At 45.1% G+C, this 27188-nt stretch overlaps 1 protein-coding gene across 1 annotated transcript in view; it reads right to left on the bottom strand.

The window, feature by feature from the left end:
- NCAPG2 (non-SMC condensin II complex subunit G2) overlaps nt 1-27188 on the bottom strand; it is a 57718-nt gene that overhangs the window by 27038 nt on the left and 3492 nt on the right. The window contains exons 2-14 of the mRNA XM_032303990.1: nt 26776-26964; nt 26308-26422; nt 24650-24804; nt 24032-24166; nt 21372-21466; nt 19869-19938; nt 17026-17112; nt 16400-16495; nt 15273-15398; nt 8724-8903; nt 7133-7285; nt 2758-2980; nt 2435-2532 (exon numbers count right to left, since the gene is read on the bottom strand). Coding sequence (XP_032159881.1) covers nt 2435-2532; nt 2758-2980; nt 7133-7285; nt 8724-8903; nt 15273-15398; nt 16400-16495; nt 17026-17112; nt 19869-19938; nt 21372-21466; nt 24032-24166; nt 24650-24804; nt 26308-26422; nt 26776-26964 — 1722 coding nt within the window. The remainder of the gene's footprint in view (nt 1-2434; nt 2533-2757; nt 2981-7132; nt 7286-8723; nt 8904-15272; nt 15399-16399; nt 16496-17025; nt 17113-19868; nt 19939-21371; nt 21467-24031; nt 24167-24649; nt 24805-26307; nt 26423-26775; nt 26965-27188) is intronic.

Here is a 27188-nt window from a genome sequence, read left to right as displayed (position 1 = left end):
AGAATTAAAACTACTAAAGGCTTAGAAACTACTGAAAGAACAATATAAGTAACAGATTGATGAAATTCCATTCTGCAATTAATTTTACTTTTTCCCATTCCAGTGTTTAGCACAGCAGCCTTATCATGAAAGTCTCATGAAAAAGCCACCACTACTTCCTTACAAAAATGTGCTAAGTTTCTAAGCTGGAAGCCAACTTTTTATTTTAGCAGAGAACATCTTTGATGTTTAGTAGTTAGCAATTAGAAAAAGTAAAAGAACAACTTTAAAAATTTTGCTTTTAGCTACATAAACATTCCTGACACGAGAATGTCCACATGACAAAGTGTATTTCTTATCTAGCATAAACTATAACGGACCTACATATTTCTAAACTCTTGTGTTTTCAAATGGTACAGAAACTGACCCAAAGTGTTATACGATGCAAGATTTCCCAATAACACCTAAGTTTTTAATAATGGGGTGGAGGGTTCCTTCAAAATTTATAAAATTTAACAGCCTCTCAATGAGTACATCACAAACTACGTCTCTGCTCTTCTGCAAAACTGATCTCACCGTCACTCTGAGCTCACAGTGGTGACCCTGAGAGAAGCGGTGCTCGCTCCCGTGTTTCACTCCCACCGTTTCCCACACCGAGACTGGACACTCCAGAACCATGGAGTGAGGCCACCATGCCGGCCTCTCCATCGGAGGTTTCTAACGATATAGGGCAATGCAGTCACCGTCCTGAAAATCTCTGCCCGTACAATCTGCATACTGAGGGGAAAACCCTGAAGAGACGAACTTAAATTCCACCCAAAATAAAAGGAGAACCAACTCCAAATGCCCTGGGTGGAAGGCTCTCCAAATCTAGGCTGAGGTCTGTGCGTGGTGGTAACTACTAGCCGAGGTCCACGGTCAGGAGGAAACCCAGTTCCACTCTCTCTGTGCACTGTTCTCCTTGATTCCACACCTGTGTCGCTGACTGGGCTAGAGACGAGGACTTGTTTTAACAGGGTCTAGGCTGGTGGAGTGGTGGCCTTCCAGCTGTGAGCCCACGGGCACAAGTGTCCCTGGGATGTGTGCAGGAGTCGTGAGGCCAGCGTGAGACATGTGAGCCAACCAGGTGGTCTCTCCTAGAAGAAGCCTGTGTCAGAGGCGGTGGACGCAGGCTGGGACTGAGGCAGGGTCAGGCTGATGAAAGGACCTCACCTTGGGGCCTACATGCAGGACTAGGTCTCAGCAAAAGGACAGACTGTCTCTTGCAACTTCTTTGAAAGGCTGGTTACCTAATCTATTTGTGTACTACAAAACTACTCCCAAGTTTTAGTTTAGATGTACATGAGAGTGAGAGCTTGTTTAAAAACTTAAGATACTGCTTATAAATAATGTGTCTGAGTCTTCAATTTCTTGTAAGTGGTCACTCTGGATTCTGAAGAAATACCAGCTGACCAGTCCCTTTAACTCCTTTTTAAAAAAATTTTCAATTTTTTTTAAAAGATTTATCTATTTGAGAGGGAGTGTATGTGCAAGCACACACACAGGCAGAGGAAGGGGCAGTGGGAGAGGGAGAGAGAGAATCTCAAACAGACCTTCCAGCTGAGAGCAGAGCAGACTCACGTTCCGTCCCATGACCAAGGTCATCACCTGACCCAGAATCAGAAGTCGGAGGCTCAACCGCACTGAGCCACCAGGGGCCCCAATTTAATTACCTTTTAAGAGACAATTCTAGGGGCATTTGGGTGGCTCAGTTGGGTAAGTGCCTTTCGTTCAGGTCACGATCCTGGGATCCTGGGATCCAGCCCCACATCGGGCTCCATACTTTAGGGAGTCTGCTTCTCCCTGCTTCTGCCTCTCCCTACACTCCCCCTGCCTCTCCTCCTGCTTGTGCTCTCTCTCAGACAGAGCAGGAAGGAAGGAAGGAAGGAAGGAGGCGGGAGGGAGAAAAGCCGATTCTCAATAACCTCATTCCCAGAAATTCAGCCCCCAGATGTTTCTAGTGGAATCTCACCGCACTGGCTATGAGTGAATCCTTAACACTAACACCCATTAATTACAAAGTATGGTACCGTCCAGAATCCAATCCAGGTGTACGCTACACCCAGGCCGAACTGAAATATACAGAGAGGCCTAAGGCCGAGAAAATTTGGGACAGGGTGCTACCAGTAATAAATTTTCCTCTGTACTAAATCCTACCCAAACTCCACAACGAACTACAAAGGATACAGAGCAATTCTTTCAAAAACATTATTTATGATCCCCTATAATAATCCACTGAGTTATCTATCAATACTGAAGAAATAAACGGGAAATCAAAATATTACCAATGTAACAGTCTACGGAAATGCCCGTGCTCTGCCCCTCCCTCTCTAGCCACGGGGCACGGGGGCCTTTCTTCCTTGAGGTAACATGGCCGCAGGCGCAGCTCAGCCAGGCCAAGCCTGACCACACTCACGTTCTCCTTCTCCCGCTCCTCGTGGCCCTCGTGGCCCTCGCGCGCGGCCCTCCGGATGCAGGCATTTAAGCAATGGCGAATCACATGAATCAGCTTTGCTAAAACGTTAAAACAAATCGGTAATTAATATACATGTTTCTTCAACAGAAATATTTAATAGTAAAATCAGAATCCCAAACAATTAGAAGTATTATTTTAAAGGAAATCATTAAGAAATGCACTAAAAGCGTGAAGCTTATTAATACGAGCCACGCGGAGGCCACACGACGTTAATTACGCGCTGGGGAGGCGACGTGCTGTGCTGAGCCACAGGCGTCCCGCACCTATGTTGGCGCACGCGGTGTGCTCGTGGGCGTGCTGGTAGAATTTCCTGGCGGCCGCGTGGTTCATCTGCAGCAGCGTGACGCAGCGCTCACACCACACCTCCTCGGGCTGGTTCACGGGCAGGAAAGAGTTGAAGAGGAGGCTCACCAGGCGCCGAGACACAGGCCGGGAATCTGATTCCAGACGAACCAAAATGTGCTCCATGGGGCATATTTTCCAAAACTGTGTACGGCACACACACAGGAAATAGTCAACTGCCTCTATAATCTTGCAAATACTTTAAGCAAAATTTCCTGAGAAAAATCAAAAAGGAACTAATCTTTATACTCAAGAAAACTCACTTTAAATGACTGTACCAGAAACCGTGACTCTTCCGGAGAGAAGTTAGAATAAATCCATATTTTAAAAAGCACTGACATAAGGAAATAAAGTATAACACTATTGGGAGGGTTAATTACAACTAATTAGTATCATGCTTGGTGTAAACTCTCAAATGATAACTATGATTACCAGTCTCATAATTCAAAAACTTCCTAAAACACCATAACTTTTGGTGCATTAATGTGAAAAGTCAAGAGAAAAATTGACAACAGTTTTGACACAGAAAGCTAACGTGGATACGCCATTCCCTGTGTCGGAGACACAGAGACTTCACTCCTGAACCCTGGGGGCACCTGACCTGGCCCAAGGCCCAGAGCAGGCAGCCCCCTCGGGCGCGTCGCTGCCTCCCCTCCCCGGGGCCAGCTTGCCTGGACGACCGCGCCGGCCTCCTCCCGCCCACCTTACAGCTGCGACCACAGCTGTCCCAGAGTCCCTCTTCTCAAGAGCCTCAAAGTTGTCTACCACCTGCAGAAGAGCGGCTGCAGGCTTCCAAGCAAGATGTTCCAGACGAGAGAAACGTGGTAGCAGAAAGAAAACCGATTCCAGTGGTGAAGTGTTCCAATCCTGTCCCCGCCCCTTCTCCGCGGGCGATCCTGTGCAAACACCGACCCGCGGCAGTCCCCTCCTCTGCACAATGAGGGAAATACCGCCGACGGGCATTCTCCTCAAGGACCTGGCTCTAACAGTCTGTCCCCTTTCCAGTATTGTCTACGGCACGTTTGCCATCAGCACTTAAGTATTTTCGAGTCTCTCCAACTCATAAAACAAAAGCCTCCCCCACAAAACTCTGCTTGAGTTTTCCGTCGTCTCCTCGAAGCTCACCTTCCCTCCTGCCCCGAGGCCGGTCTCTGCCCCCACCACCACCCCCTCAGCCACCTACAGCCCCACCCACCGCGGCACGGCTTCCGCTCCCAATGAAATTGCTCACGCCAAGGTCATAATGACCTTCTACTGAAAATCCTGGAGAACACGTTCACACCTCCCCTTGCAGGAAATCCTTGAGCATCTGACCGGGCGGGTCACTTCCCAGAAACCTCCCGGGACACTTCCACTTAGATACCTCTTAGTATTTCGGAAAAAGTTACCGGAGCAAAGACACCCAACACTTGTACTCCCAGTGGTACTGGGGAGGCAAAGGCACCCCGATGCTGCCGGCCGTGAGTCAGGCAGACAGGACAGAATGGAGGCCCGCTCTCAGCTCTTGCCCCACCAGAGGCGGGAGGCTTCAGAGGAGAGAGCCCACGGCCAGCTAAGTACAAAACTAAGCGAGCCGGCAGGCAGGCGACCGGAGACTTCTACTCAAGGGTGAGAGGCGGCACTTGCAAGGTTCAGGAGAGGGCAGTGCTGGGAGTGATCCGCGGCAGATCGAACTCGTCCCTCACCAACCCTGCTCCCTTCCCGCCCGCGTGTCAGCTGATGGGCGACTGGTTGTGTGGCTGTGGATGTGAGTGCCCTAAGGTGTAATCCTGAACACCACACCTGTGGCTGACAACAAAGCCAGCAAAAAACACTTGCCAAAACACTCAAGCACACCTAGCTTTGCAGTGAGATTTCACAACCCCTGCAAAAGCAGATTCAACCCAAGACCAAAAGGGCCAACGAATGGGCTCGCCATTCACCTGCTGCGCGGGGCTGCCTGCAACATCACGGAAAGATGGGTGACAACGGTGTGCAGCCACGCGCTGACACAGAACGGAAGCAGACGGCTCCAGAGTGCTGAGCCCCTCTGGCCGACAGCGCCCTCGACAGGAGCATCACACCGTCTCCACGCGAGGACTCGGGTCAGTTCTGCCATTAGTAAATGCCAACTTTAGAACATGCACAGCCAAAGAAGGAAACATCCCAGCGAAAAGGGAAAGCCTCCACTTGAGAACTCTGGGAAGCAAGTCTCTTCAAGACTCGAGACCTCAGAGCTCCAACCTGGCTGCAGGAGAGAACCAAGAAACATCCCAGGTCCCAGCACAACAGCCCCAGTCACAGAGCCAGCCTGAGAGGCTCTCCACGGTCTGTCCCCAGTCACAGTGAAATGGCCGACTCCTGAGCCTTCATGGAGACTACACCATCTCGAATGCGAACTAGCCATCGGCACTATTACCAAATGCCAAGGTTCCGGGTTGATTCTTACAACTAACATTTGGTGCACATCTTCCTTTCCAGAAACTCCCCGTATTAGCTTGTTTTTCTTTGATTCACTTTTCTTAAATAATGCAGAACAATTCTGATTGGCGCAGATTTCTGTTATTTGTTTCAATTACCCAAGGTTTTACTTTACCCAAACATATCACCAGCAGGTTGGTTTCTCCAACAGATAAGACCAGAGCAAATCGGTAGCTGGTCTTTGGCTCCAATGTTGTGTGTGCGTCACTAACACAAACATGAGCGGCGTCTGACGGCGCAGCAGGGGACCCGGTCATTCCGACACCGTGGACGATGAGCCACTCCCACTTCCAGTTAGCTGCCTCTCGACCCTTCCGAGATCTCACAGCTGAATCACTCTCGGCCTGGCTTTTGAACAGGTAAGACTGAAGATGAAAGAAGCACCCCGGTACAACATTATGCTTTCTTTCTCGCTACTCTCCTACAATCCAAACTTCCCGGTCAAAGAACTTCTGTCCTCGTCTTACCTGGTCTCCCCCAACTGTCTTGAGCAGACCCACAAGTAAAGAGAAAACGCTCCTCTCTGTTCCCCGTCAGTCATCACAACAGCCTTCTGCAAACAAACCTGCACTGCAAACAACACACTAAGCCAAAAGTTCCGTCTCAGATTCAGAACTACTCAGTTTTAATAAGCTGCTAATAGCAAATGGGAAAAAAATTGCAGCCGGCTTTTTTGTTAAAATGGACACGCTGATTCTAAAATACATGAGGAGACACAGAAGACCTAGGGCAGCCCAACAGCGCTGCTGGGGCACACGTGCTCCGGGACCTCATGGGGGCCTGCAGCAGCGCAGCCCAGGGCCTGAGGACCCACAAACACGTGGAAGGGCCACAGCGAAACCCAGAGACAGACCGCACGCGGTCCAACGACTTCCAACAAAGTGACCACGGATGGGCACTTGGGTGTGACTTGGGGCATGCGTGCTGTGGAGGTCATGTAAAATAGTTTTTAGTTTTTAATAAAAACTCACAGTTCAAAATTCATAAAAACCATAAAAAAACAAAAAATATATATCCTGTCCCCCATTCTCCATCCCCTCACCTCAGGCAACTGTTACTAATTCCTCATTTCCTTCTAGGAATATTTTACACCATCTGAGCACATACATGCATGTAGTGGTGGCCCACTATACACATCTACACCTGCTTTTACTCTTACCCCGTGGAATTTCCGTGTGAGCTCATTCCTTTTCACGGCCACACAGCATTCTTCCATTGCATGAACAGACCACAGGTCTGTGTGGCCAACCCTACATTAATGGACATGTCAGGTAGCTCCCACATTCTATGCTGGAACAAACCAGCCTTTTACAGTAAATTTCAGAAAAATACCGCATGGAAGAAGAAAAGACAGTGTTATCAAGTGAAGTTAAAAACCTTCTAACTAACGTTTTTTGCCAAAAACTGATAGGATTCAAGCTAAAAGAGTAGACCCTCACTTCAAAAGTTTACACCATGTTAAAATGTCCATCACAACACAATTATCTCCTTGCTTTCTTCTGTAAAAGGTAAAGGACGTTCTCCCAGCAATATTTAAGTAGTTACTGAGTGCCAAGTATATTTGAATAAAATATAAAATATAAAAGTATATTTGAATAAAAGCTTTCACGGACATGATAAAAATATAATTTAAGGTGGGGGCTGCTTACATTGTCTTTCAAAAAGAAAACACACATTGATGAGATTTCCAGAAACTTCAATGAAAATCACAAAATAAAATTTTATGATATAATAAATTGGCAGAAGAGACCAGACAACGACTAGTTTAAGTGTGATTACTAAGACTCTTGAATTAAAATTACTTTGTCTTCAGTGATAAAGTCCTGCCTGTCCTACCTTAGCAGCCCGCACGGCCTTGACTTTCAGCAGCATGTCAACAAACGCCACTCTCACTTTCTCTGAGTTGTCGTGCAGACTGTATTTCAGCGCCGGCAGAAGCTGCTCTAGTAACGGGTGGCTTAATTTGTTATCCAAAATTATCGGCAGACACTACCAAAAAGGAGAAATATAAACAATTCAAATTTAGAACATAAACAATAAAAAGTTAAAATAATTCCGTTTCATCCTTATTAGTGAACTATTAGTGAAACAAATAAATATACCTACAGAAAGTAACACTTTTCTTTTTTTTTTTTTTTTAAAGATTTTATTTATTTTATTTGACAGAGAGAGATCACAAGTAGGCAGAGAAGCAAGCAGAGACAGAGGGGGAAGCAGGCTCCCTGCTGAGCATAGAGCCTGATGCGGGGCTCGATCCCAGGACACCGAGACCATGACCCGAGCGGAAGGCAGCGGCTCAATCCACTGAGCCACCCAGGCACCCCAGAAAGTAACACTTTTCTAAAAGGTTCACATATTTTTAAAGAATTAGTAAAGTTTCAACACTGATAATCAGTTTACCCATTGTTCTGTCCAAACAAAATTAAAGCAGTTACAAAATAACCCTGCAATGCTTTCGCTTAGCCACATGTTACGGGAGTTTTAGAGATGAAAGACAGAACAACTACTGGTGGAGAGGGCTCCAAAGCCAATTTGTGTCGGATCCAACAATCCTTTCACATTTTTTTGGTGGCCCATGAATTCTCTTATTTCTTGACTCCATCCTGCATGAAAGTCAGAGGGCACAGAGCCTCCCGTATCGTGGGGACACAGCCACATGCACCTCAGACAGGTGGTCGCGTGACCGGCCCGTGCTCAGACCAGTCACCAACTGGAAGATCTGATACACTCCACCTTTGCTTTCCACTTATTAGGAAAAAGGATTTTTTAAAGAGACCTCTTTTTTATAGGAATTACAGTGGACACACAATGTGACACTCATTTCAGATGCACCACGGTGGCTCAACAATTCTGCACGTCATGCTGTGTTCATGACAGTGTCGTCACCACCTACCACCACACAACATTACTATGATATTATTATCATTAAATAGGACAAGATCTTATATTTTAACCATCATACTGAATTATTTATAGACAAGCTGATACAGTTTCGAAGTAATCAATAGTGGGAGACAATAGACTGGCTAAAGACGAAGCCAGACCAGATGTGTCCCTGATAAGCGCTGACACCAGATGATGGGACAAAGGACAGTCCCGTAGGTTCTTGTTAAAAGTACATATGGTATACCAAAACAGTCAATTTTAGTGTATAACTTAAAAATTTTAAGTACTACACACAACAAAACACTGTGCACCACCCACCCAGGCCATACACCAAAAGCCGGTATTTTTCAAGTAGGCCTTTTTCATAGCCCACACTTTCAGTTTGGTTTTTATAAAACTGTTACTTTGGATGTACAACAAAAATGTCCATAGTAGCATACCTATAGAGTAGAATCATGGGTAATTTAAAAATCGTTCTTTCTCTGTATTTTCTTATTATTCTATGATAAATAAATACTGCCTATGTAATTTTAAATACTACCTTAAAGACGGAACAGCGCACGTCAGCTGAGCTCGTGTCAAACGCCAGTTCCCCAGTTACTTTCTTGAGGAGATCAATAAGAATGGTTGGAGGCATCATTTCCCAGTATTTGGAAGTTATTTTACACACACCAAGGATCCCTGTAGAACGGACCATTGGATAAGGATCTTCTAACAGGCTCTGTAAGTTGGAGGGGGAAAAGACTTAAAAATCTTAAATCAGCTCCTTTATATCAGTATTTGCTCTGCACATTAGTACTCTATGCATTTACAATGTAGCAGACATTTCAAGTCACAGAAACACCGGTCCTAGTCAGACTCACATATCTCTTATTATTTACCATCTCTATAGCTGAGCACTTCAAGAGGAGAATCCAGACATGTGTGGAACCTTATCTGTCAATTCCATCTACAGGACTTTGCCAACAGCAGAGTCTCAAATACCATCCCCACACTCAGTGAGGTATGTAGACAACGATCCTACAGACACCGCCTATGTAAACCACTTTCTTGAATTTCTAAAAATGTTGTAATGCACTAAGCCCAGAATAAGGTAAATCCACTTAATGAATTAAACCAGGAAATGGTGACCAGTGGTTGCTAACAATACAAAAAGAGGGAGCTTTGGGGGTTCAGTGGGTTAGGGCTCTGCCTTCAGCTCGGGTCGTGATCTCAAGGTTCTGGGATCGAGCCCCACATCAGCTCTCTAGTCGGCAGGGAGCCTGCTTCCCTTCCTCTCTCAGCCTGCCTCTCTGCCTACTTGTGATCTCTCCCTCTCTCTGTCAAATAAATAAATAAAATCTTTTAAAAATTATTTTAAAAAAAAAGGGGGGGCACCTGGGTAGCTTGATCGATTAAGTGTCTGTTTCTTATTTCAGCTCAGGTCATGATCTCAGGGCTGTGAGATCGAGCCCCATGTCAGGCTCTACACTGGGTGCAGAGCCGGCTTAAGATCCTCTCTCTGCCCACCCTCCCTACGGGCCTCCCCTCCTCCCTTCCACCCTCTTTAAAGATACAAGGAACAAGATACTGTAGATCTCGGGGCGCCTGGGGGGCTCAGTGGGTTAAAGCCTCTGCCTTCGGCTCAGGTCGCGGTCCCGGAGTCCTGGGATCAAGCCCCGTGTCAAGCTCCCTGCTCAGCGGGGAGCCTGCCTCCGCCTCTCTCTCTACCTGCCTCTCTGCCTACTTGTGATCTCTGTCTGTCAAATAAATAAAATATTAAAAAAAAAAAAGAAAGCGTATATCTCGGATGGAAGTACACAACAGCTCCATGAAGAATCTGACACAACAAACAAAATCCCCACAAAAATAACTGATCAACTCTAAGCTACTGACATTCAGGAAAGACAAAAGGCAGAAGAAAATCATAACACCACTACAGGGATATGTTCCAGAATGCGGGGCGACTGGGGGGGCTCAGTCAGGTGAGCCTCTGCCTTTGGCTCAGGTCATGATCCTGGAGTCCTGGGCTCGAGTCCCGCATCAGGCTCCCAGATCAGCGAGGAGCTGCTTCTCCCTCAGCCTCCCTGCCCCCTGCTCTCTCTCTCTCACATTCATGCTCTCTCTTAAGTAGATAAATATTTTTTTTAAATGCAAGAAACAAAATAATAATTTGGCTTCTTAAACAACAAAAATAGTAAGGCAAAGAGAGAGAGACATTGAGGCTACTGGACTTATCGGTACTGGGTCTTATTAATATACTGGCTGATCACCTGCACGGTTCTTACTTACACACAGACTCAAAACAGGGAGAAGTGTCATTGAAGTATCACTCAAAAGCAATGACACAGGGATGCCTGGCTGGCTCAGTCAGGGGACCGTGTGACTCTTGATCTCAGGGCCATGAGTTCAAACCCCATGTGGTGTAGAACTTACTTAAAATAAGAATTAAAATTTTTTGTGTGTTTAAAAAAAAATAAACATCCAATATTTGACAGCATTCAGGAATTATTTTTCATCTTTCTTTAGTTGTAATGATGGTACGATTATGCTTTTTTTCTTTTTAAAGATTTTATTTATTTATTGGACAGACAGAGATCACAAGTAGGCAGAGAAAGAGAGAGAGAGAGAGAGAGAGGAGGAAGCAGGCTCCCTGCTGAGCAGAGAGCCCAATGCGGGACTCGATCCCAGAACCCTGAGATCATGACCTGAGCCGAAGGCAGCGGCTCAACCCACTGAGCCACCCAGGTGCCCCCGATTGTGCTTTTTTAAAAAGCCCCATGTTTTAGCGACTCCTATGAAACATTTAAGAGTTAAAATGATGACACCTCAGATCTGCTTTGAAATCAGAAGAAATAGGTAAAGCTCGGGTCAGTAAACACAGACACTGAGACAGTCAGTACTGAAACTGCATGCGGGTACACAGGCATTCAGTACACTAGACTCTCTGTGATCATGTGCAAACTTTTCTATTACAAAAGTTTAAAAGCACAAATAATTCGTACTCTGTAATGAGGGGGAAATAAAGTCTTCAAGTTAGGATAAGCACTTACTTCCTCTCCCCAAAATCTGACCAAAATGACAAGGTCGTAGAAATAGCAACACTGGAAATGAGGGATTGTTTTTTAGTATTTTATTCATTTATGGGGCACCTGGGTGGCTCAGTGGGTTAAAGCCTCTGCCTTCGGCTCAGGTCATGATCTCAGGGTCCTGGGATCGAGCCCCGCATCGGGCTCTCTGCTCAGCGGGGATCCTGCTTCCCTCTCTCTCTGCCTGCCTCTCAGTCTACTTGTGATTTCTCTCTGTCAAATAAATAAATAAAATCTTTAAAAATATATATATATATATTTTATTCACTTATTGAAGAGAGAGAGTGAGAGCACAGAGAGGGAGAGGGAGAGTGCGAGGCAGACTCCCCGCTGAGGAGAGAGCCTGACACGGGGCTCGATCCCAGGACCGAGATCATGCTCGCGACGAAGACAGAGGCTCAACCCACTGACCCACCCAGACGCCCCTACGATGAGGGATTTCTACAGGAAGGAAGGTAAAAACAGATTTCATGGAAGGAAGAGCAGAAACGGTTGTGACCCAGACATTCCTACGCTCTTCCAGAGTTCAGACTTGCCAAACCTGGTGTCATAAACACAGACAGTGCAAGGGCTCCTGAGAGCTCCCTGCATTGGCCCCCACCGTAAACCACCTGCCAGGGAAGAGCTCGCAAAAAAGGCCTGAGGGGAACAGAGGAGCTTAGAAAAGCCAGCAATAACTCAAACATCTCCACAGAGGAAAGAAGAAAGGAGAGAAAGCCACCAGGAGGGGAGTCCCCGCCCTATCTGGTCACCTTGGGGTCACTGGCTTGCCTGTCCCTCAGCCACAGAACCCGAGGGGAACCCCATCTGCTGAGAAGCCCTGTCCCCCTATGCAGAACCACAACCCACTTACCAGTCCTAACATGGTCTATTCCTTAGACTCTAACAAAGACTCAGCATCTCTTTTAGGTGTTTTCTCTAAGAAGAATTTTCCACTCCTATGCACATTTTATTTTTCACAGTAACACATTAATAGGTCCTGCCTCTTAAACTAATTAACATGTACATATTACACATTTGCTAAAATTACATCAGCCTTCGTAGCACAGAAACATTTTTACTCGTACAATACTTTCACCAAGTGATGTCCTGATAGTAGGATTTCCACAATTTACAATACCAGTGATTTTTAATGGAATAAAAAGAAATATAGTCACACTATTCATTAGCCAATATTCTAATATCCAAACTGCCAAGCATTTGACAGTATCTACATCTCAGAGAGACCAGCAGCCCCTCCACACCTTTCGTCTGCCACATCAGTATCAGACTCCCCTCCAGAACTTCATTCTGGTTTCTAGTACAAGAGACACAGGATTCACCAAATGTTCCGAATATTCTGTTACATAATCGCATCACCTTACATATTGTTAATGTTCCTATGGACAGTAATAACCACTGTCATTTTTTGTACACAGTATTTTTTATTTTAATTCCAGTGTAGTTAACATAGTGTTGCATTTACTTCAGGTATATGATATAGTGATTCAACAATTCTACATATTACTCAGTACTTATTTTTTTTAAGATTTTATGTATTTGACAGAGAGAGGAACACAAGCAGGGGGAGCGGAAGAGGGACAAGCAGCCTCCCGCGGAGCAGGAAGCCTGATGTGGGGCTCGGTCCCAGGGTCCTGGGGTCATGACCTGACCTGAGCCAAAGGTAGACACTCAACCCACTGAGCCACCCAGGTGCCCCATCAGTCAGTACTTACGAAGACAAGTGCACTCATAACCCCCTTTGCCTGTAACCACTGTCATCTTAATGTTAGGGACTGAGCTAAATGTTTTATATTTAACTTTTCATGGAGACCTTATCACAATCCAACAGAATATTATTTCCAGGTTTAAAGAAGAAACTGGGGGCGCCTGGGTGGCTCAGTGGGTTAAGCCACTGCCTTCAGCTCGGGTCATGATCTCAGGGTCCTGGGATCGAGTCCCGCATCGGGCTCTCTGCTCAGCAGGGAGCCTGCTTCCCCCTCTCTCTCTGCCTGCCTCTCCGTCTACTTGTGATTTCTCTCTGTCAAATAAATAAATAAAATCTTTAAAAAAAAAAAGAAAAAAGATAAAGAAGAAACTGTGGGGATGCCTGGGTGGCTCAGCAGGTCAAGCGTCTGCCTTCGGCTCAGGTCATGATCTCAGGGTCCTGGGATCGAGCCCCACATTGGGCTCGCTACTCAGCGGGAAGCCTGCTTCTCCCTCTCTCTCTCTCTGCCCATCTGCCTACTTGTGATCTCTGTCAAGTAAATAAATAAAATCTTTAAAAAATAAAAAAAACTTAAAAATGAAGAAACGGTGAGGAGCGGCTACGAAACAAGATGTGCGACCCCATGCTCTCTCAGTCACTCTGTGCGCTGCTGCCCAGCACAAGGGCTCAGGAGCCCTAGCCGGACGCCCACGGAGGACTGCTCATGTGCTCCACTCGGGCAGGAGGGCCTCCGCACACATCCTGGGAGTCTGAGAAAGGGCAGGTGCAATGTAGGACCCGCATGCCGGCTGGACAGGCGGCACACACTCCGTCACCACACCCCAGGCAGACACTTAGACCTTTGAAAATGTCAGTGTCTTGGATTTGGACACCTGGGTTAAAAAGCAAACGCTGGGGCACTTGGGTGGCTCAGTCGGTGAAGTGTCGGACTTTGGATCAGGTTGCAATCTAGGGGTCCTGGGATCAAACCCCAAGTCAGGCTCCCTGCTCAGCAAGGGGGTCTGCTTCTCCTTCTCCCTCTGCCCCTCCCCCAGCTCATGCTCTCTCTCTCTCTCTCTCTCTCTCAAATAAATAAATAAAATCTTCATTAAAAAAAAAGAGAGAAAAAGAAAAAAGAGGAAACGTTTTTCATCGTTTTTTGGCTAAAAACTATCAAAATCTAGCCCCACAAAATTAATGATTCTCAAGGGGAATTCTAAGTAAATATGCATGCGACTAAGGCACTTACAGCAAAACACGAATGGCTGTCATTCTAGGTGCACGTGCATCTATAGGCAGGTGTGTGGGTATGTACGTGCACTGTGCGCACCTGTGTGCACACATGTATGTACGTGCGAAGGGCTCAGTCTACACACACTAGTTACACTATTATTTCAACTTGCTGCGCGCGTGAGATTTTTCATTCAACAAACAAACAAACAGGGGCACCGGGGTGGCTCAGTCTGTAAAGTGTCTGACTTTGGCTTGGGTCGTGATCTCGGGGTCCTGGAGCCGAGCCCCACACTGGGCTCCGCACTCAGCAGGGAGTCTGCTTCCCTGCGCTCTAAAAAAAAAAAAAAAATCCTGAAACTTAAAACAAACAAACAAAAGGAAGTGCTGTTAGGAATGTCATGGATAACCAACTCTATCATGGCATTTTTGTTATCACTTCCTAAAATTTTATTCTACTAATTACAACAATAAATAGTATATTTTAGCTTGTGTTAGGAAGCCCCGAAAATGTAAGGGTACGTAGAAAAACAAGCAGAGGCTAGCACTTTCCAGCCGGGGGGGGAACCCCCACAGCACCCTTGGGAGCAACTGCGGCACCCAAACGTTCTCAAGTCTCATTTGACAAGTTACTGCGACAGGCGCTCGCAGGCTCGCCTGAAGACACCACAGTGTGTTTATCCGCACTGCTCCACGGGCAACACCTACATGATCGAAGTGCAGAGAGAGACCCAGAAAAGTGAGCGACTTGCCCAAAGTTACACAACTATCAAGAAGTGGAATCAAATCTGCATGGGACCTACTGTAACCACAGGTCACACTGCCGACCTGTGCTGGGGAGATAAGAATACACATAAACATTTAAAACCATATAGAGTAATAAATAACGAGATGTTCCACAGGCGACAAAGAGAAAGAGAATAACTATTGGGTCCACGTGGTCACCGGAGGCGCCGGCGGGGCGTGGATTTCTGTGAAGAATGTCACGATCTAGAAAGCCTGCCGTCCGACGGCAGCACACAGGGTAGTTATAGGGGAGGCCAGCACCCACCCCAGGCCCAGAGGGAGAGGACATCATAGGGGACCAGCCACATGCAATACATACATAGAGCTCTTCAAACTGTTTCTGAATTTCACTGTCCATTTCGACAGCACTGAAACTTGGATCTCTAACAGGAAATGCTTCAATGAACAACAGGGCAGCATTCGCCCGGACTTCAGAGTTTCGGGCCTAGAATAAGGAAAGAGTGTTTCAGGGTCGAAGGAGCAAACATTCAGAAGCTTCCAGACAGATTTTCTATATAATGCTTCTAAAGTATCTCAATACAGACTTACAAATTAAAGACAACCACAGTCTTTTAACTGACCAACGTAGACCTTCCATGAACTAAACCAAACTCTTGGCTCAGTAATGACAGATATTCCAAGACCCAGGGGCACCCGAGTGGCTCAGCTGGTTAGCATGACCCTTGATCTCAGCTCAGGTCTGGATCTCGGGGTCTTTAGTTCAAGCCCCACACTGGGCTCCATACACGGAGCCTACTTAAAAACAAGAGAGAAAGTGAGTACAAACCATGTATTTTGGGGGCACCTGCAGGGCACAGTTGGTTAAGCTTCCAACTCTTGCTTTCCGCTGAGGTCATGATCTCATGGGTCACGAGAATGAGCCCACACTGGGCTCCCCAGTCAGTGGGGCGTCCACTTGAGATTCTCTCCCCTGACTTTTCCCCCATATATTCTCCCTCCAAAACAAATAAATCCTAAAAAAAAAAAAAGACCCAATTCCTCGCCTCAAAGTCCACCTTCTGTCACTAAGAAACGGTGACTCTCTCTCTCCCAACACTAGATTTACCATGGTGAAAATCACTCATGTTCACTCCGGCACTCCCTGGAAGGTTGTCATCCTGTGTGTCAGTCATCAGCAGAAGGTCCTGAGGGCCAGGATGGCCCACCTCAACTATGCAGACCCCCAGCGTTTCCACTGGCTTGCGTGGCATGACAGACCCCCTTCCCACTGTTTAGGCTGTGGAGTCAGTCGAAACCAATTCAGAGTCCCACTCTAACAGGCCTAAAAATGTTTTTAATAAAAGAAAAAGACATTTATCCCCAAATTTCACAAAGCCCCCAGCTTCCAGTCTTATTTACACTGCCTTATCACAATCCTGAATTAGAGCACAAAAATCCAAAACCCAGTTAGCATGCTCTCAACAGACGGATGTCGAATAGCTGTACCTTTAGTCCTCTCCAGAGGATGGGTTTGTACAACCTGTAAAGCATCTCTTCCACTCCCTGACGAACTTTCTTTTGATGATGAAAATAACTCAGCACCTAAGAGCAAAGAGAAGAAAAGAAAGGTAATGTTGTTTGGGGGCATCTGGGGGGCTCAATGGGTTAAAGCCTCTGCCTTCGGCTTAGGTCATGATCCCAGGGTCCTGGACCCAGCCCCGCATCGGGCTCTGCTCAGCAAGGAGCCTGCTTCCTCCTCTCTTTCTGCCTGCCTCTCTGCCTGCTTGTGATCTCTGTCAAATAAATAAATAAAATCTTAAAAAAAAATAAATAAAAATAAAATAATTTCAATATCCGTTTTTGAAAAACTGGTAGTGGCAGTTAGTAATGATTCTGGACATTTTTATGTCAAAGAATTTAAAGATTATTTGAAGTTCTGACTTTCTTAACAACACACTTCTAGTTAAAACTGCCAGCCGCCAAATAGCAAGATTCTGAGAAAGCCCTTTCAAGCTGATGCCTGTGAGGGGCTAAATTAATTTTTTAAATTAACATACACAATAATCTAAAAACAGAGAAGATGAGACATTATCTGAAAAACGCAAGACTGGTGGGGCAAGGGCTGTGCTCACCTCGCGTACTCGGGAGTGCACCGGAGAGCGGCGCGGAAGGTGGACGCCGTGGTGCATGAAGTCCTGGATGCAGTCGTTCTCGATGGTCTGCAAGGGCAAGCACAGCGTGAGCTCCGACAGATGACGGGACGGGCGGTGCCGCCACTGGAGTCGGCCCTGCTCATCCTCCATTCCAGGAGGAAAGCACCAGAATCCGCTGCTCAGAGCTCTCCTGCTTTAAATCTACCCCTCTTAGAACCCCTTTACGTTTGATACTCCTTTAGCTTCCTCTATCTTTGATGAAACATCAAGTCTGTGCTAGAGAGCAGGCAAGCTTCCCCCTACCCCTTGAGGCTTGTTCAAGCCAGATGCTCAGGGACTCAGCGTGGCCTGAGGGCCTCTCCTGGAAGTCATGCTGACCTAGAAGACCTCAGAGACTGGATCTGTCCAAGAGCCTCCCCAGGGCTGATGCTGAACTACATTTAAGGTGGAGGCCAGGACTCCAAGTGACTGAAACAAGCTCTTTCAGGGCCACCCTGGGGAGGGGCAGGGCTGGGGGGTGAGTGTGGGTGGCTCTTCGGTTAGATCACAACACCTACATCCTTCCAGAGCCGGGCAAGGAGGCAGAGCCAACCGCTGGGAGCAGCCCAGTGGACCTTCCGGCCTGTTACCCTACACTCTGCCCCACTCCTGGGGTCCCATGGCTTTAGGGACGGACACAAGGAAAGCCTACTACTACAACCAGCCGCCTTCATCATCTCTGAAATACTCCCTTCACCCGAAGATAATAATAACCTTAGAATCACCACACACACGGAACCACGCTGACTCGTGACGAAGCGGGGTGTGCGGCACAACCTCTTGAGTGTTTGTGCCACAGAAGTCGAACCTTTAGAGTTACCTCCCAGAATATGGACGTTCTACAGGACAACAGACCCAGTTACTTCAACATACCCATGAATGGCACAAGTTTTAAAAACAGAACACGAGGGGGGAGGAATGCTCTGAGAGAATTAAATGATGTAACAAGCAAATGCCATAGGAGACTTATGGGATCCTGATGCCAAAAAAAACCCAAAAAAACAAACCTTTGAAACGAAGCAGAGAAATTTAAATATTTTCAAAAATACCCAGAAATTGTTAATTTTGTTAAGTATGTTAATGGCATTGTATAACCATACTCCTTAGAGATGCAGACTGAAGTACAGATATGCAATTTCATATTCGGTACAGACTCCAACAGTTGTTTTTAACGACTAACACCCATTATTTTTAAAAATTGAGCTTTATTCATTTCTAGTGATTTCAACACCGTAAGTGGGGCTCAAACAGCAGACATCAAAAGTTGTACACACCACCGACAGAGCCAGCCAGGCACCCCTACAAATATCTATTTTTAAAACCACTATTGGAGGGCGCCTGGGTGGCTCAGTGGGTTAAAGTCTCTGCCTTCGGCTCAGGTCATGATCCCAGGGTCCTGGGATCGAGCCCCACATTGGGCTCTCTGCTCTGCAGGGAGCCTGCTTCCCACCCCCACCCCGCCTGCCTCTCTGTCTACTTGTGAGCTCTCTCTGTCAAGTAAATAAATAAAATCTTAAAATAAATAAATAAATAAAGCCACTATTGGAGAAAAGGGGGACAAATATTCTTCCCCATAAACAAGTATCATGCAGCAATAAAACAATGAAGAAACGTACAGCAATGTCCTGGTTTTGTCCTTTCCTCTACAATATTTCACACTGCAAAATGATCGTAGATATTGTCAGTAGGGATACGAGCGATCAGTTTTATCTCTATAAGCGGAAGTCAGTGATAAACCAAGCTGGAGCTGCACAGGAGCAGAGTGGACGGAAGGGAGCTCCAGACAGCAGGCAAGCCCTCTCCCACCTGCCAGGTCAGCACCTGCTCCCTGAAGAGCAAAGACTCCTTTTTGACTTAGAGTAAAAATTTTACTCTTGGAAAGAAAATATGTTTGAGAATTTAGTATGAGAAAAACATAAAGGATATTAGACAAAAAAACTTTCTTCTGATATTTTTCCGAAAAGGCCTTTGAGTCTTACTGTAACTGTGAATTACACAGCCACATCTTCCTAACGCAGACATTAGAGGCCGTTCAACATTAGCCATATTCAAGAGGAATGTCTTTATAGTCTCAAAAACAATGTAACTAAAACGTAACGGGTAGTCTGAGGTCCCAGAGCAGGGCAGCTCAACAGAAACAGAATCCTAACCACAATTGCAATTTTAAATTTTCTAGTAGCAACATTAAGAAAAATAAGAAATAGGTAAAATTACTTTAGTAATACATCATGTTCAGCCCAATATAGCCAAAGCATTATCATTTCAACATGCAAGCAGTATTTTACAAACACATTCATAGATATTTTACATTCTTCTCTCTCTACTGTATCTTCATAACCTGGTGTGTTTCTCATACAGCACATCTCAGCGCACACTGGACACATTCCCAGGGCACGGCCGGACAGCACAGGTCTAATAAAGCTACCAAAATGACAAGGGACATCTCAAGGAGTATGACTGGGTCCGTGACTGAGCGTGAAAATACATGGGAATGACAGTGAAATCTCAGTCCCATGAAGTCTCATTATCTGGCTTTATTTTCAGAAAAAGCATCAACACAGATTTTTTAAATTTTTTTAAAGTTTTCTTTTTTCCTTTAAGTAATCCCTGTACCCACCGGGGGGCCCAAACAACCCTGAGATCAAGAGTCGCACACTCTTTCCACTGAGCCAGCCGGGCGCCCCTTCAACACAGATTTTAAATGACTATCCATGATGACTTACTTAGTAACTAGAATACAACAAAAATAAATATTAACATTTAATAAAATGAAAAGAAAATACCTCCAATATTTTCCCTGAGGCCTTTTTCCAAGCTCTGAAATAAACTTCTGCGATGTGTACCATCAAAGATCTATGGGGGGAGAAAAAGTCAACCAAGTTCAAACCATTAGACTTTTTTTTCAAGTTTATATATTTTTAGTAATCTCTGCACCCAAGATGGGACTCAGACTCATGATCCCAAGATCAGGAGGGCACACTCTTCCAACTGAGCCAGCCGGGGACCCCAAGTGATCGTACTCTCAATGTATGTCAGTCCAGGCTCCCTCCTTCCCCAAAGAAGGAGAAATGCCGCTACAGACTCGCTGTCTGCCAAGTACCCACAGAGACAGGTTATCTACCTATAGCAGGAAGGAGAAAAGGGAAGGAATTTTGAGAAGGGAAACTGAAATATCAAACAATCTTCTCCCTTCTCAGTCAAGGTTTCCCCAGAACTTTACTATTTTCTGTGAAATTTTGAGAACATAATGAGAGCCAGATTCTTCAGTTAAAAAAAAACATGCTTGGGCGCCTGGGTGGCTCAGTGGGTTAAGCTGCTGCCTTCGGCTCAGGTCATGATCTCAGGGTCCTGGGATCGAGTCCCGCATCGGGCTCTCTGCTCAGCAGGGAGCCTGCTTCCTCCTCTCTCTCTCTCTGCCTACTTGTGATTTCTCTGTCAAATAAATAAATAAAATCTTTAAAAAAAAAAAAAAAAAAACCACATTTAATCTTATAAATACAATTTTGACTTGGGAGTCAATTTTTGACTTCCCAGATGATTGATTCCCTAAAATACCAGAGTTGATTTTTCAATCAGTTTAGAAATCAACTGTTTCAACCCAAATACTCTGCCCGTGAGGAAAGGGGAGGAAGCGCTCCAGCGAACAGGGCGGCTGTGCCGCGGGGACTAGGAACCGCGCTCGGGGCTGCAGGGCTCTGCACGGACAGCCGAGCCCGCCTCCGGACAGAGAAACTCCGCCACCAAGCGCACCTCCAGAGCAGAGGGCTCCGCTGCACCTGATAAGCAGCACTCACTGGGCGCGGGGGCTTCCCAAGGCCGGGAGCTCAGGCCGAGAGCGCATCCCTGGACTTCTGCCCTGTGGGACTCTTCCCACCACCCCACAGCGCTCCGTCCACAGGGAACTGGAAAGTGTACGTTACAGTCACACAGTATCGGAAGTGCTGGTGACGTGGAATTTACAGCGACCGAGGCTAAGGTTTGACTGGTGAGTAATTTGACTATTTAAAGAATGATCACAAATTAACAATCTCAATTTCAGTGTCATTACTGAGAAAGAATGATTTCCGAAAGCAGGGAAAAACACTCTCCAGCGACGTAACAGTACATGATAAATACACAGTAAAAACAACAGCACACAATAAACAGTACATAACAAATAATATAATCTTAAGAGAGAATTTTTAAAGCTTCCAACAGATTAATATAATTTTGAAAAGTCAGGTCAAATAGAATATTTCATAATCAAGTTAAGACACCACAAAATATTAACTGCCTTTAATACTTACTTTTGTAATCCCTGTAACTGGTTTTTAATGGTCTCATGGATCATTTTAATAAAATTTATATTCCAATTGAAGAGAGAACTAAGAAATCTTCTTCCCTATAAATTAAAAAAAAAAAAAAAAGATATAATATTGAAATTGCAACCAAATACAAAGTTCCTGATAACTAAAAAACAAACAATTCTTTGGATGTTCAGTAACACAAAAGTCTGTTATTCCCAGTGAAGGAAGCATACATAATTGTAACTTGGGACGGCCTTCTGGGCCTTGGAGTGGCAGAGCGGGGCAGCAGGGCATCAGCCAGAAGACCCTCCCCATGGAGGCCCAGCAGCAGACACCCCGATCTCCTACCATGCTCGACCGCAGGGATACACAGACGTGTACCATGCCGCCCAGCAGCTCAATTAAACAGTCCACAAACATTTCATTCCAGCTCTATCTACATAACCTAAAATCAAAGAATGCTTAAAACTTAGCATTTTGGGGTGGAACGGAACCGAACATCCCTTGATTTCATCTTTCATAGATGAGAAAACAGGATTTGTGAAGAGACTCTGCATCTGCCACACTAGAACGTTCAAATAAACAAACTCCCCATGTTAGTCCTCACGCGCGCCAGCAGATGACACATGACCCTAAGAAGCAGTACTACCTGCCGACACTCAAAACAGCACATAAAACACGTCCACCACGTAGTCCCTCACCAGCACCACCATCACCTCCTCCCTGCTCACCCGTCCAGCACTACTGTCTCTGCGATCCACAGGAATGAAACACACTCTGGTACAGACAGCAGGGCACCAGGCTGGCAAGAGGCAAGTTCAAAACAAGTATTTATTGCAAGTAACTTGCCGTTACACCACAAGGTGTTTGTCCTTTACCAGAATAATAGGAAACCGCACTAACGAAAGTGAGGACTCATTAGGAAGCTAAGTTTAAATACCATAAATTCAAAAGACACCAATCCAAAAAAAACGGGGGGATGTTAACACAGACATACATTTACATCTTTACAACGACTAGCACTTACACGGTGATGTGCAGGTCACCGTGCACTATGGACAAGTCACTATAAACACAGCTGACTTGTCTGAATTCCCTTTGGCTACTTTGCTCTCCTTACACTCAACCACAGTCCTGGAGACGCCGAGGGCACAGGCCTCAGGTGCGGCCTCTTTCCCCACAATGACGATGCAGTGAGAGCGTTCCACGTGCCCGGTCCCTGCCAGGCACTGTTGCCCAACATTCTACACACGTCACTTCGCGCGCGCCTCGGGAGTCCTAAGAAAGATGCACTGTGGTTCCTATCTTACAGAAGGAAACATGAGGTTCAACGTAGTCTGATCAAAGCTACCACCCAGTAAGTGAACAAACAGAGATCTAAAAACAGCCCTTCTGGCCTGGGAGCTGAAGGCTTTGGTCACCATGGTCAGGACCCATATGTGGCCCTTTACGCTAGCTGGCTGGAGATGGTGCATGCGAGTGGGCAAAGCATGGCCACGTCTTCGCCCCTGAGCAGCCACAGGACCCTGAACAAACTTCATTTATGAGCCTCCAAACCAGTCCTCCTCCTCCTCCTCTGAGAAGTCCTTCCCCATCTATTTCGGGGAAGAGTGGCGACTTCCCCCTTTGGCCTCATGTGGATCTGTGACGCCACGAGCAATCAGAAAGAAAGGCTCTTTCTGTAATACAAACAATGACTGTCTCTGCGTCCCTAGCATGGGAATACAGTCCGTGTTCAGTAAAGGACTGCGTAAGAATCCCACGAGAACAATTCAGACGTGCCCAAGAGAACTATGCAAGCTACTCTGTATTTTGTTTTCTAAAAACCACATTAATAGAAGTAAAAAAGATGAACTTTAATAATATATTTATGTAAAACAACATATCTAAAATATTATCATTGAAATATGTATTAAGTATATAAAACTTGTTAGTGAACATTCTACATGCTCTTTTCACAGTGAGTTTTGAATCCATGTATTTAGCTGAAGGCCACAACTCAACTGGCCGTAGTCCATGTGCTCCGTAGCTACATGTGGGAATGACCACCCAAATGGACAGTGCAGCAGTACCCAGAAGCTTCTCTCTGGATTGACTAGATCGCAGGAAAAGAAGTCAAGAATACTGCGTGATGATGGTTCTGAGTAAATGCCACTTAGCCTCAAATTAGGGCAGAGGGTCAGGTCTGATCTACTAGGAAATGCTTTCTCAACCTTATTCTTAATTATTCTTTTTTTTCCTTTCATTGAAGAAATGAATTTTTTTTTTAATTTTGTTAGTGAACATACAGTGTAACGTTGGTTTCTGGAGCAGAGTGCCGTGATCCGTCACTTACCTGGACACCCCGTGCTCATTACATCACATGCCCTCCTTAACGTCACGCCCCAGGTAGCCCACCCCCCACCCAATCGTTCTCCAAGTGCAATCACAGGTGCCCCGGATTCACAGCCACCTCTTACCGTCTGATCTAATGATGAAATACGTTTGCAAATTCACTATTTGTAAAATGTGTGAATACCGCTACGTGGCAAAAATGTGCAATAAATGTAACAACTCTTGACAGCGGTGTGCACGCAGCACAAGAGTGACCATAGTAACTCGGAAAAAACGTCCATTAAAAAGCAGCACACAAAAATACCAAAACAGAAAAACCTAGTTACCTCTTCTTTCTTGATGTATTTCACACTTATGAAACACTCAAGCAGCATATCTTTAATGTCTTTACTTTCCTCTAAGTCATAATCAAAGCAATACAAAGCCTGGTGAATACGCCAGAGCCGACATATGTCTGCGCCCTGGGAACGACACAAAAAGGAAAGATGTTAGTTTTTTTAATAAATAATTAAGGTCACATTTCAAATTTACGATCAGAATGCTTTATATAGTAAATAATTAAACTCTGGATCATTCCTCAAAAAGGAAGAAACCACAGCAAAGGCACACAGAAGCACCCAGAGGCACCACGGTCTGGTTTCCACATGTGGAGCCCAAGCCTGCACCGCCCAGCGCGGCAGCCACCAGCCCGTCCCGCTACAGAGCACGGAAGCGTGACCCGTGCATGAGGAACCCCGCGCTATAAATGAAATCTTAAAAAAAAAAATTACAAAGACTGCAATGTGGAGCCAGCACCCGCTGTCCACCCCTCAACATCTTGGGTTCAAAAGACCCTAACTGGGGAAGCAGCTGCAGTTAGGCCACTTATGAGCGAACGTAATTCTTAACCAGCGTGAACAGGTGCACTATCATAGGAAGGGACGTATTTTAAAGAGGACACATACTGTTTTAGTCTCCAGACTCTTCCGTAAGAGCATGATGAAAGCAGTCTTCCCCATATCTTCCTTGGCAGGCAGGCCTTTCTCCCACCATAGGACACATAAATCCTGAATGGAGCTCTGCAGCTTTCTTTCAGATTCAGGTAATGCATATAAAATACCTAAAACAGAGCACAGTAATTGTCCCGCTAGTAAAGTAAACCAATATTAGTTGAGATTTAATGGTGTAAAGTACTACAACTCATACAGGTTTGCTAAGCAAAAACATCAGTTTATGTTTAACTTGCCAGAAATTTATATACATTATTTATAGAATATAAACGATGTACCTTAAAAAAAAAAACCATTAACTATTGTTATAAAAGCAGACCTAGCAGAAGACAGAATTTTAGGACTGGAAGACTCAGAGGGCTCACACTGCCCCAACCCCTCACTCAGGAGAGGCAGGGATTCAGACTACCCCGCTGTAAGTACACCCACGGTACCACTGACCCCCACCGGCCCGGTGCGGACGGCACTAATCCCCTGCACCTGTCCTTCCCAGGCTGGCCTCAAGTCCCGGCTCACCGGGACAAACAGTAAAAGCAGTAATTGCAATGAATACAAAAACTACAGTGCTTTTATTCACAGAAAAGCTCAAGAAATGAAATGAAAATACTGGTAATATGCTCATAACTGTTGCGCACAGACTGCCGTCGCCGTTACATGGCCGTGAAGTTCCCGAGCCGATGGCGAGTAAGGAACGGCGAGGCGGCCGGCGCTAACCCTTTTACAGAGCAGTGTTTGCGGATGGGGAGAACAAACTGCAGAGACGTTCACAAAGCACCGGAACTATTGACATACTTCTGAATAAGACATAACTTCTTAATAGGACTTTGTGTTTCAATACAAGAATTCTGAATAAAACAGATACATAAATCCAAGTGGCACCAAGAATGAAAAGTCTGACGGAAGAGTTCGTCACACGGAGCTAATTAATTCATAGGGTGAAGGTGAGGACACTTAGATGATTTTTCTTAAAACTCATTAAAACTTCTTTTGCATCTTTTTTACCTATAAAATCGTTTTATGAAAACATTTTATAATCAGAGATTCTCACTAATTCATAGCGTTCCTCCTCAATTAATAACTACAGTTTCACAGTTTAGTTAAAACCTGAAAAGCACCGTGAGATAAATTTTAATAGTAAAGCTCCCCTAAGAGTCAATAATTATTCCTCAGGTCACGTTCATAACACATTGCAAGAAAAAAAATGCAATATCACAAATGCTTGGTTGAGCTGAACCTTTCTGGCAGTAATCACCAGTTGAGGAATTCATGGTCAGACCACTTTCCCTTAATAAGCTCTTACCACTTAAGAGCTACAGGGTCCTGCAGGTCAAATAAGACATTCTGGAAAATCTGAAAACAACGAGCAGTCCTTATTCAGAAATGCACAATTTTCAGCACCTGAAACAGTTCTACATGGCTTAAATTAAATGAGCTCATCAGGACTGTTCTTAAAAGACTACTTCTTTGCTCCTTTTCTAGGTGAAGTAAAAGAGCTTATATGCACAGTCATGCCTTACTACCTCCACTTCTATGTGAACGACCGTTTCCTTGGACAGAGAATCGCTACTAGATGCCCACTTCTGAACTCGTCACGCCATCAAAACTGAACTCACCATTCAACATAACCGCACATTCCAGTAAGTCTTCATAGTCCTCACTCTCATTTATTACAGGTACAGAAGCAAGAACCACAGCTGTAACTGCATGAATTATTTCTATGTGTTTTTTCTACAAATGAAAAAAAAAAATCAAAGTTCAAGTGATTTAAGATCAACTTAAAATACAATTTTTAAAAGAAATGTGAATGTTACTAAATTTATAAAAATCAAGCAACACTTCTAGCTTATTCTAAAAAGTGAATTAAAATTTGAACACAGGTCATTTGTGCACAAAGAACAGCAACATTGAACAGAAGACTAATAATGGCAGGATTGGGAAAAGTAAAACTCAAATAAAGAGATTTCTAATATTCTTAACTTCCAACTTTAAGTTTCTTCTTAACTTGAAATTCAATTCTACACATTAACTAATTTTTAACAGAGAAAAGGTAACAAGTTTCATATCTGAAGGACGACTCCTACCATTTTTGAATCATGCTCTGTTTCCATATCGTCTTCGCCCTGGACTTCCACCGTCTGCCACCCAGCCACCGGGCTTTCTAACAACACATCCGTTAACAAATTCTTGAGCCTCTGCCATAGCTCTTCTTTCTGTTTCCTTGATAATTCATCTAGTAATTCATTTAGGCTGAAAAGGTCAGAAGCATCTTTCTGCAAAGTAAATAGCAATTGTTATATTTTAGATACAAAAATTTGTTCTATCCCTTTTTTAATGGCATCAAAAGTCTAAGTGCTAAGTTAATTATCATCTCAAGAGCCGAGCTGTAGTTTTGAAATACTTTTCCTACAGGGAAAAGTACAGGAATTACAAGACAGAAAGCAGATTCCAGGATGCCTGCGTGGCTATATTGGTTACATGTCCGCCTTCGGCTCAG

This window comes from Mustela erminea, chromosome 11 (assembly GCF_009829155.1).
Source record: "Mustela erminea isolate mMusErm1 chromosome 11, mMusErm1.Pri, whole genome shotgun sequence".
NCBI classification, from domain to species: Eukaryota; Metazoa; Chordata; class Mammalia; order Carnivora; family Mustelidae; genus Mustela; species Mustela erminea.
This window is presented reverse-complemented; position numbering and strand designations above follow the sequence as displayed.